At 28.0% G+C, this 12,539-nt stretch overlaps 1 protein-coding gene across 2 annotated transcripts in view; it reads left to right on the top strand.

Moving 5' to 3' along the window:
• Positions 1–190: 190 nt before the first annotated feature.
• The window catches only part of LOC129988373 (snRNA-activating protein complex subunit 4-like), a 73,225-nt gene continuing 60,876 nt past the window's right edge, over positions 191–12,539 (top strand). For both annotated transcript variants that reach the window (XM_056096588.1, XM_056096589.1), the window contains exons 1-5: positions 191–418; positions 715–828; positions 8,561–8,598; positions 11,227–11,361; positions 12,172–12,297. In XM_056096588.1, coding sequence (XP_055952563.1) covers positions 253–418; positions 715–828; positions 8,561–8,598; positions 11,227–11,361; positions 12,172–12,297 — 579 coding nt within the window. In that variant the 5' untranslated portion in view covers positions 191–252. The remainder of the gene's footprint in view (positions 419–714; positions 829–8,560; positions 8,599–11,226; positions 11,362–12,171; positions 12,298–12,539) is intronic.

The following is a 12,539-nucleotide window of genomic DNA, read 5'->3' on the forward strand; positions in this document are numbered from 1 at the left end:
CAAAAATGTAATAATGCTGCTAAATAAGCTAATATTTATCTAAAATCATTAATATTATTATTTTATTTTAATAGGCTTTATTTATAATAAGCTTTTTAATAATTTCTTAATGACATTTGGAAAACTTCTCAGAGTTGAGAAGCAGTAATCATCTCAACAATTCATTTGTTTGGATTAGTGTAGTGGGTATTTTATAATTTGCTATAGTTTTGTCAGTGTGTTGATGTTCTGTTTTGATCATAAATTTTTAAAATGTTCACAAATAATACATCACAAAGTATATCCCCTAAACGTCGTGACTTGATTTCTGATGATTTAGATGAGTTGATGAAATTAAATTATCATCAATATTTGAAAGCAGAGAAAGAAAAAAGTGATAAAGAAGCTCTTAGAAATTTCATTATAAATTGCGATGAAGGTAAGTTTTTCAATTTTATTTTAAGATTATAAAGAGATTAAGATTTTTCATTCATTGCTGAGCAGATGTAAATTAGGTTTTAACATATTCCTTTTAATTTGGCTTATAACTTCGCAAAAAAGAATTCTCAGAATTGAGAAGCAGTAATCATCTCAACAATTTATTGGTTGGATTCAGTAAGCATTTTATAATTTACTACTGTTTTAATCCTAATTTTCGATTTGATTGTAAATTTTTGAAAATATCAAAAAATAATGTAAAACAAGATACATTTTGTGAAATCCTTCTTGACATAGGTTCTAATGATTTAGATGAGTTGATGCCATTTCCTTCTCGGCAAAATTTGAATGGCCATCCAGAAGAAAATGGTGTAGAAGAGCTTAGAGATTTAATTATAAATATAGGTGAAGGTAAGTTTTTCCTTTTTATTTTAAGATGACAGGTTTGAAGTAAGTTTTGACATATTTCTTTAAATTTGCCCTGTAACTGCAATATAATTAAAGATACAGTTTTCTTTGAATTTCATTTATTTCTTTTCTCAACCAATTGAAAGTTCTCATTTATTTATTATACCCAATTCTTTTATTCTCTTTCAACTTTTTTTTTAAAAAAATTAATGGGAAAAATGTTAAATTTATGTGTAAAAATATTTTGAAAAAAAATTTTATAACTGTTTTCATACAGTGGTGAAAATTTACTTCTTTCTGCATATTCTAAAATATCTCTCCCTGATAAAAGAGTTACAGAGCTCACTTCCTCAATTTTATAGATGTTTAATCTATTATTAGTGATTACTTAGTGAGTTTGAAATTACTGTGATAGAAAGCTGCCATTGTTCCTAGATAAATAACTGTAGATAATTGTACACCAAACCCACCAGATTTTGTGGATATTTTTATTATTTTTTTTTTTTTTTTTTTTTTTTTTTTTATAAATTCTGCATTACTGTCTGTTAATTTTGCTTTAAATATTGAAATCTCTTACTGAGATAATAAAATTGTTTAAAATTAAATGAAAGCAAATAATTTTTCATGCCCTAATATAAAGTATAGATTTATATTGTATATCTTGTCTATAAAGTTGAAAGAAAAAGTAAACTTCCTTAACTGAAAAATTTCAAACAAAATATTGACATTTTAATTATGAAAAATCAACAGAAAAAAAATCATTTAAGTAATTTTTATTATGCGTCAGTAAATAATATAGACTTTATTTTAGTAAAACTAAAGCATGGTACTTATTTTTTTGAAAAATCTCTGCCAAATGTTAGAAAACTTGCTCTTTAGTCAGTGTCAATTAAAAAAAGTGATTACCATTAGCTTATCATATATGGTAATTTATAACCTTTCAAAAATTATACTCTAGCGATTGTAACATATTCTTTAAATTAATCTTTATTTTTCCTCAAAGAAATTTTCTGAAGATATATGTCTGAATTTTCATTTTTAATTTCACAAATATATTTCAAACTTCATAATATTATGTTGTTTTCATGACTATTCATAATTTCTAAAACTTATACTTTGTTGCAATTACATAAATTTTAAAAAATATGTCAGAGAGTTAAATCAGGGTTGGCAGCCGACCAGAAATTGTCAGGGAATTCCGGGAGGTTGGGAAAAATAGTCAGGGAATATAAAACTGGAAAAATTTTTATAAATCAATAATTTTTATCGAACATGATAATTTGCTGGTATTTTTTCATAAGTAGAATGAAACATCATTGACAACAAATAGAAATCAAATTTTTAAAGTCTAAAATAGACTATGAAAGAGAAAGATTAACTACCATATTTAATTTATCGCATATATGTATAAAATAAATAATATTTCCACCGAAAGTTTTTTTTTTTAATTGGAAATGATATAAATGGAGCTACTCCTCTCCCTTATCTTCCTTCGAACATCAAATCGATCATACCACGTGTTATGATAGCGAAAGTATGAATTTGGGTATTAATATTCAAAACTGGTTGTAAAATATTGACTTTTTATAAATCCAAAACGATTTATTTTAATTAAATAAATATTTTACAAAAATTATTTTTCCTCATTTTCTCGGAGATCTTTTTTGTTGAATTATGAAGTATCGGACGTAATTGCTATTATTTCCCTAAAACTTTTTTTTTTTAACTTTTAATTATTATGAACATGGATTACTAAATTCTTATGAATGGATAACGTAAAATTGCTAATAATTTCATTTAACTTTTTTGTGTTTGTTTAAAATTTCTCATTCCCCATACAAAACGCTCTGTAATTTCAAATAATACTAAACACAAGAAGTTATAAGATGTATAAGAAATAATTATAGCAAGTTGCTTTGTGGGTGTACATGCCTCTAGTAATTTTTTTCAACAAATTTTTAAAAAGTGAAGGGTAGCATTTTTTTATACTGTTTGACGCATATGAAACTGCCACAAAAGTTTACAAAATTCATTCATATATTTTTTTTTTTAAATTTATATTTCTAAAACATTTTTCTTTTTATGAAATAATTTTTTTTTAAAAATTGATAAAAACCAATTTTTCACTCCCCCCCCCCTTCTATTTTACGGATTAAGCACTGAGGAGCGTATAAGCGTTCATTTATTTATTTTATTATAGTTGGTGAGCTGAAAGTGAATTCAATTTTGTTTTCATTGAAGAATTTTTCTTATTTTGATGCCGAGATTTCATTTTGTATTTGTAAAGGAATTTGTTTTTGTTAGTAAAATTATTTTTCGGTTCTGATTGGTGTGTTGGTAAACAGTAAGAATAGTGGAGATCGTATTAGAAATCATTTATTCTCAAGCATTCCGCCATTATTATGTGTATAATTTTTTTTTTTTTTTGTGAGTTATTTGACAAACAGTTCTGATATATGACTGGTTGGCTAAAATTCGATCTAGATGTGCATATACTTTCTAGTGTTTGCTAATATATTTGCAAAGAAAGGGAAGGATTTTGCACAGTTGAAGCTTATCTGAAATTCAATAAGTAAAAATGATGCTTTTTCTCCCTAAGAATTAAATTTTATTTTGAATTGATTTTAGTTGAAAGAGTAAAAGAATTTTTCATATAAAGTTGTGCAGTTGTGCTTATTGTGCAATAATTAAAGAGAATAAAATAATGCGATATCGTTCTGAAGATATTAGAAACATCCGAAAAATGTCAGGGAAAATTCTTTAAAAACCTGGAAAAAAAGAAATTCAAATAGCAGAAAGGCTGACCACCCAGTTAAATAGAATCTCATACTGATATTATTTTTTTCTGCAAACAATTCTAAAGAAATAATATAGGTTGGCCTACAAGATATGCAGCGTCTTAATTTTTACAGATTCGTATAGAATAAGTTAAGATGAGTATTTTTATATATAACATGTGGGGTCCCCGAATATAGCGTCATAATCTAATTAAGGTGTAAAACTTGTGTCATGAAAACTTCAAGAAATGAGAACAAAACCAAGTGAGAATAAATATTTTTTGAGAACTTTCAATACAATAGATTTTCGACATGTCGGCCATTCGAACAAATAAAATGGCGAATTTTGGAATCGAAGTTCTTAATTGTTTTCTGTAAAATATCTGTTCCAATTTCATTGACCTTGGTTTCAATTGGCTTTCAAATCAACCAATGTTGAGGGTTGTATAAGATACACTGTGTCTTTCAAATATCCCCATAAAAAATAGTCTCATGGGGTAAAAATCCGGGTAATAAGGTGGCCATTCTCTACCATTATTTGTTTCGTAACAGAATCCAACTCGATCAATCTATCGTAAAACTGTTCAGCTCAGAGATCGAAGTTTCGAGAGTGCTGTGAAGTCTAGCACTATCTTGCATTAACCAAATGTCATTTATCTTGTCTATGCCATGCAAGAATGGAATGTCACTGTCATTCAAAAACTTCCACTTTCTGAACATTAGATTCTGTTCTTGCGCACATCTCTTTTTTCTCTTCACATTTTCGCTAGCACATTGCTCAACACAGTGCCGGTTTCCTTAATTCTTTCGTACGTTATTTTGATCGTCGTGCTGTTTATGTTGTGGTGATCGGCGAATTTTTTTACCAAACTGTAATATGATTGCAATTCATGTTAGGTTAGTACCATGAAAACACGCTCAATTGAATATCTGCTCATTTCAGAAACACAACGAATATGCACATGACGCAATTTTTTTAGTGAATAACACGTGACTCATTCTCATGAAACCTATTGCCTACCCTTATATGCTGCTGCAGGAATTTGCATATTCACTTGCAGACATGCTTTTCTTCTCATTGGTTGCCACGAATTTGCATAATCACCTAGGAAAGCTTCCATGTTGGGCAATTGTATGCACCGTAATTTGGAATACAAACTACCGGATTCATAATTAACGCTTTTCTTGTAATTACACTACGACGCTAGATTCGGAGATCCCACATGTTATATATCAAAATACTCGTTGTAACGTGTTCTATCCGAATCTGTAGAAATTAGACGCTGCATACCTTGTGCGACATCCTTTATTTTCCAATGACTGCAAACAGACTCATTTCCGAAATATAAATGCATTCCATTATATTAAAGCAAATGCGAAGTCCTTTGAATAAAAGTAATGCAGCAAATCAAAGTTATTTTATTATCAGGGCAGGCCATCTGGAGGGGGGGGGGTGCGGCGGATGGTATGCGCCGGGGCCCCGCGATTGAGGGGCCCCAGCATGATCAAGAACTGAAATAATGTTCTGAACGGTAATAGCGTGATGGAACGAAGAGAGGACGAAATTTAACTGGAAAAATCGATGGATTTTGAAATATACGAAGTTTACAGATATATTATAGTTTAGTGCAAGTGTGCATCATATTATAAACATAAAGCACGGTCATTTACCTCGCCTACTAAATTAAATTGCATATATTACTTTGATAATTCATCCTTTAAAATATTTAATATTGTTATATTTAATCATGTCTGTACCAAGGAGGTATCCTTCTGGATATCAAGACTCGGTTTGAAAAATGAAACATAACAGAAAAGAAAAAAGAGGAAAAGCTATATTTCAAAAAGTTATAAGTAGATCTGTTTTCTTGTCAATGAAGTAATTATGGCAATGAAATTGCTTCGACATCAGCAGATACAATTCAAGCTTCAACTGGTAAAGATAAGTTCGGCACAAAGTACACAATCTTGCAATAAAAGTGTAGAAATTGTGAAAATCTTTGAAGAACCATATTTTTATACAAATATGATTGAATCAGAAAGTAATGACAATAACAAATGTGATCAAGTACATATAGGTGATTCAGGTTTTGACCAAGCATTATGAATGATAAGTTTAAAATGTTATTATATAAATAAATAAATTATGTTACATAAATAAAGAAATGGAATGACTTAAATTACTATTTCAAAGAATTGTAGATATGATTCTATTTTTAACAGGCAATAATCTTCCACTTTAAGGAAATATGGAATAATAAGAACGCCTAATAACGGACTTTTTTTTAATTTATCGAATTATTAAGTAAATATGACTTTCTTATGGATCATATAAATAGAATAAAAAAATTAGAAAAATAGAATTTATATGATTTAGCAGATATACCACAAGAATAAATTATTCCTGCATTAGGAAATAAAGTTCTTAACAAAATTAAAGACGATACAAAAGTAGCCACGTATTACAGTATCCAAATGGATTCTACTTCTGACATTTCTCATATGTATAAAACAAATTTCAGTCTTTATTAGGCATGTAAATTTTGAAGAGAAAACATTAAGATAGATGAGTCATTTATAGGGTTTATTGATGTGACTGGAGAAGGACTAGCAAAAAGCTTTATTGGAAATTAAGTGAGCTAGATTTAGATATTATGGATTGTAGTGTACAGGCATATAACAACGATAGCAATATGAAAGGGGGAATATAAAGGAGTACAATCTACAATAATTGCTCTAAACCCTCATGAAATTTATGTGCCTTACTTATGAAATTCTTTTAAGTTATTAATTTGTGATACTGCCTCCAGCGGTCATTTTTTTTTTATATTGCAGCGTTTATGTTGATTATTTTCTGCATTTACAAAAAGATGGGAAATTCTACAAAAGCATTTAAACATTATTCTTAAACCATTCTGCGACACTCATTGGGAAGCCAAAATAGATGCGATTGAAGCAGTGTATATACATTCTGAACAAACTTGTAATGCCTTAGAAGAATTTATTGATGTAAATAATAATAATAATGGTATTCGAAGCTAAAAGCTTCTTTATTTTCACAGTGAAATTTCTTTCTCAGTATACAGTAAAAAAAGTTTTCGTACGCAGCTATGATTATTAATGAAAGTTTAATTTTTAACACAAAATATTTTTAATGAAAATAAAAATTTGAAAATAGGTATAATACAATTTCCTGCATTATTTATAAATATTATATAGGAAAAAATATAGAGAAAATTAAATACTTAAATTGAAAGGGGGGGAAATGCCACAATTAAGGAACAAGAAAAGTTTGCATGTTATTTACGTGTACATGAAAGATTTTTTCATGCTGACCAACATAGGCCCTCTTTTGACCTTTATCACTTCTCTCAAATGTTGTGGCATAATCCTTACAAGTTTTTTTTTTTTTTTTTTTTTTTTCCCTGTGGTTTCTGGAGAAATATTGCTCCAAAAGTCCTGAATGACCCCTTTCGAGATCAACCTTGTTCTTTGTGTCATATTTTTTTCAGTTCACAACTGATTTCTTCTTATAAGTGTTCTGCGTACACTGTAATTGATACTGTTATTTTACAAATAGAAGATAGATTTAAATGCATACCAAATATTATTTCTGATTTCAAATTAGTCACTGATATAAAAATTTTAGAAAAATATAAATTTGAGAAATGTTCCAAAAACTTTGTAAAGTTTTATAACAAAGATGTAGATGAAAACCTAATCCAGGATTTTTTTTTTTTTTTTTTTTTTTTTTTGCTACGGGATTTAATTTTGAATGAAAGAGATATAAATAATGCACAAGACATATTGCAATATGTACTAAAATAATTATAATGAGTTATTTCTAAATGTATTAACTGTGTTTAAACTATTCTTTATGTTGCCAGTTACTATAGCAAGTGCTGAGCACTCTTTCAGCAAATTAAAATTAATAAAGAATTATCTTCGGTCAAACATGTGTTCAGAACGATCAAATGCACTTGCTATAAAGCATCGAAAAAGAAATAAAAACTTCACAAAAAATTAGGACCCCAAATGGCTTCTTACACCCGGGCCCCTTCATAGAGAAGGCCAACTCTGGTTCCACATAAATGCTTAGTTAATATCTGCTACTTTGGTTTCCTCCAGACTATAATGCGATCGATCTAACTAATGGATATTATATTTCTATTCATCATTAAAAAGGACCGATTTCCCAAAAGATAAGTGCTTGCTTATATGTTTCTTTACTAACTCCATGCTCTTTTTTATGTTGCAAAAACTTATTAAAGGCTTCTTTCAGGCCGAACATTATAATCTTCTTTTTTAATGATATTTCTCATCGTTTGAGTTGTGACCTTAATGTTGTAATCAACCGTTAAATTAGTTGTCAATTAAGGTGCACTAATCCGCGAATTATCTTTCACCCTATACTTGATATTTCTTTTGTGGAAGCGATTTCTCTATCCTCAAATGTTCACAGTTCACGGTATGTTTCAATAATATACCGCACTGTAGGTTTTGGTTTGTTACTGATTTCACTTATTCTTTTCATAGATAATCAATCTTTTCACAACTCTCGAATGGCATTTTGAACTTCCATTTTAAGACGATCAGCTATAAATTGGAATCAAACTACTGTTTCTATGTCGTGTTCTTTATACTGACAAACCAACAATCTTCAAATGTTTAACGTAGGTCAATTGTAAAACACGTCAGGAAGAATGTGCATATTGCGTACAGAAACTTTTTTTTTTTTTGCTTGTCTCTTTGTCATTTATCTTAAAAGTTGCAAAAAGACTTGCTACATTTTGTAAATCCTTAAATTATATGAATAGTATTTTATATATTCATATCTATTTGTAGTTATTGTCATTTTTAATGAAAATGTTATTTATTTTATTACTTTTTATGATTTAAGAATTTTAAACTGATTACTTTGATGTTTTTTTTTTTTTTTTTTTTTTTTTCATTTTCAGAAGCAAACCGCAAACTAGAAGAAATATGCAAGGAAAACGTAAGTTTTTATTAAGTAAATTTGAAGTGCTTTATTTTTTAACTTTATACTACATGTAATTTTTAATTTTTCTTTTCCCTTAAATTTGAAACAAGAAAATGTGTTTTATTCTTTAATGTCACTTTTGAAATGTACCTTGTAACATTTGATTCTTAACTAGATACAAATATCTACTGAATTCTTATTACTAATAGAACCCAAAAGCTAAATCAGGAAATAAAACTTCCAAGATTTAATTTTCTGTGATGCCATATAATATTCTTTTTTCCAATGCCAACAGATTTCAAACAAAAACAACCTTTTTCTTCTTGTTTCTTCTATTTTTGTGGTGTAAAATATGCAAAAGGGATGTGGATATTCAAATTTCATCCTCCTCATCTTTCCTCAAAATTACTTACTATATGTTTTAAAAGCTGTTTTGTAGCTCCAAAATGGTACGTGAACCTTATAAAATTTATCTTCTTCTGTACAGTAATCTGTAATTATTTTTATCTCTTTTGTTCATTAAACCTCTAAATCTATCTATCTACAAACACACACACACACATATAGTGACCGTCGCCAATGGTGTGTGACATGCCCCACTAGAAGTGCAGTATCCAATTAACCTCTCTTCTTAAACACCCCAATGGAATGTTGGACTTCTATGGTTAGTTCGCACAGAATATGAGTTTGTAACATCTGTTAATAGTATTTTTGTAGGTGTAGATGTGTATGGCCTTTGCAGTTTCAGATCTTCATGTGAGAGCATGATTTGAAGCCAAGTTGCATGTTTAAATTTTATGAGAGAGAACCTGTCATGGTTTTGAGTAATATTTTCAAAAAATTTGCATTCCACTCTTGAAAAGTATTTATTTTTCTTTAAATATGAATTTATAATTTTATTTAATAAACTATCAATAAAAATAACCTAAAGCTTTCTTATATCTGAGTAAAAAACATGGTGAAAAATCATCTAGTTTCTAAACTAAGCTTATAAATTTAATGATGAATCATAGTTTAAAAAACATGAAAATTGTGCAGGTAATTATTGGAATTTCACTTCTTAACTAGTATGTTTGTAAACTGATAATATTTTTTTTAATATAAAAGTATATAAAAGTGATAACTTGCCATTAGATTTAATTTTAAAAAATTCAAATTATGTGATATCATTTTAAGTGATGTCACCGTGATACATAATAATAATAATAACATGTTTTATATTATTTCTTCTGTCTGAAAGAAAAAGTTTCAGGGTGTCTGCATAAAATTATGATAGAACACAATTTTTTTTTAACTTCATATTTTATATGCTCATATTCTCATAATTTATATGAGTCCATGTCTTATTCTTTTTTTAGTTAAATTAATATCTTTGAGGAAGATTGATTAATCCATAATGTTATTGTCATGATCTGACTCCATGTAGGGGTTTGGAAGCAATCACTCTTCTGTTATATCAGAAATATATCTTTATTAGACACACAACAACATCGCACGCTCTGTCCCTCGGAGCTACTCTGGTTATATCTCTGCGCTCTCCGAGAAGCAGGAAACTGAGTCATGCTGCACATTCAAGGCCAGTTTATGATTAATGGAGATGAAACGCACATCAAACTTTAGCGGGCTTTCTCCGAGAGAATTAGAACGATCGCTACAGAGTATCCCCAGTGACAAAGTCACAATAACATATATACAATATATACAAACTAGGATACAATGCAAATGTATGAAAAACAATTCTAAACATTGCATATATTATTTTTATTCATTTTGCATATCCTACACATATCTCTAAGTTGTATCTATGTCAATTTTGCAATGTTTATAATTGTTTTTCATACATTGGCATTGTATCCTAGTTTGTATATATTGTATATATGTTATCGTGACTTTGTCACTGGGGGCATACTCTGTAGCGATTGTTCTAATTCTCTCGGAGAAAGCCCGCCAAAGTTTGATGTGCTTTCTCCAAGAGAATTAGAACGATCGCTACATCTTATTTAAAGTGAGGGGCATGAAGCCCTTCATTTTAAGTCATAGTCAGATGAGAAAAATATTACTGCTTTTGCACTTCACTTTCTTAACTTCTCTACTATGCTAGTATTAAAATATTTGACTCAAAGTGACATTTCACCACACCCACATAAGATCTTGCACTGCATTCTCCCATGTTGCAGTCAAAATCCTACCTTTGGGTCACTGCAGTACCATAATCTCCATAAAAGATGGCCTAGATGAAAATAAACATTATTGTACAATATTACCACTTAATTTAATAAATATTACCAATGTGTGAATTTCAAAATAAGAAAAAGTAATTGTTTTATATTTACTGTAAAAATCTATTTGAAATTGTATAGCAATCTTAATTTAAGCTGATATCATTAAGAAATGAGTGGAAATAAAATGCAGTGTACTACCTTAATTATAAAAGTAAGTTACTATTTATATTGAATATATATGTTCAAAGACTGACATAAAAAGAGAAGTATTATCATATATTTTATTTTATCAAGAGATTCCTTATATTGTGACAATAATTTTATCCTTGACTAATAATTTGTATAATGTAGTAACATTTATTAACTTTATTGTATATAAATTTTTATAGAAAAGTGTTGTATTGTTTAAAATTTCTTTCAGGATGAATATAATTACAATTGTAAAGAGATGGAAAAAATAGCCTCGTGTAGCTCTTTGAATATGAAGCTTCAATATGCAGTGAATAAGTTATTAAGCAAAGTTCAATATACCTTAGATAAAAGAAGAAAAGACAAGGTAAAATATCACTAATAAATTTTTAATCTTATAATTGCTAAAGTTATTAGCTATTTCCAGCATGATATAATTTTTCGATATTTAATTTTAGATTTAGTTATAACGTCTTAATGATAGTTGTGAAGTTTTATTTAAGTGATAGCATATATTGTGAATGTATTTTTTACCAAATGAAGTGCATCACTTCCATTTTATGATTTTTTGAATGAATGAATTTAAATGAATTTTTTGTGAATGAGATTATTATTGTTTTATTAAAATAAATGATTTTTATAATTTTTCTGTAATTTATTATAAAAATTGAATAATATATTTAGTAAAATAATTATAAAATTTACATTCTTTTAATTATTTTAATTTTATTATATAAATACTCAGAAATTTGAATAATTTTTAAAATATTTTGGTGAAATTATTATTATTGTTTATTTATTTATTGACTTTCCAATGGTAGATCAATTTTTATTATTTCATTTTATAATAACTATTAAATACATAGATGCATCTTTTTTTTATACAAACTTTCAATGCTTAGCTCATTGTATTAATAATATTGCATATTTTTTCTCCTACTAAACTTTATATTATCTTAATTGTATATAATAAAAGAGAGACAGTGTATCAATTAAATCTTCTGAACATTGATGTTATATTGTATTTTTGAACATTATGTACAATTTGCTATTCTCATACATTGATTTGCTTTTTCCGCATACCAGTATCAATAAGTAAATATTCTAATTTAAGAAATAAATAAATGTTGGTTTAAATATATGTTCTGTCTGTTGATTCCTTCTTCCCTCTTTTTAGATTGCAGTGGAGGAATATTTAGAAGAAGTGGATAATAAAAATCAGTTGACTAAATTGAAAGCCAAAAAATATTTTAAGCCTATTTCTTTGTTTGCATCTCCTTATTTCCGTGATGTCAGAGGAATGGTAAAATATTTCTTCATCCATTCATGATTGTGTGCGTGCGTATGTGTGTTTGTGTGACTCATTTAACCACATTTTTATAATTATTTTCTAACCATTTAAATATTTAAAAGCATTCTAACTTCTGTGTTGTTCATGCCTCTAGCTTATCAGTCTTCTCAAAAGTTAATTTCTATAACTTCAAACATTTTACTGCATTATCAGATAAAATCTCATCTAAAGCAAGTACTTGCTGAGCAATAATT

This window comes from Argiope bruennichi, chromosome 10 (genome assembly GCF_947563725.1).
Source record: "Argiope bruennichi chromosome 10, qqArgBrue1.1, whole genome shotgun sequence".
Lineage (NCBI taxonomy): Eukaryota > Metazoa > Arthropoda > Arachnida > Araneae > Araneidae > Argiope > Argiope bruennichi.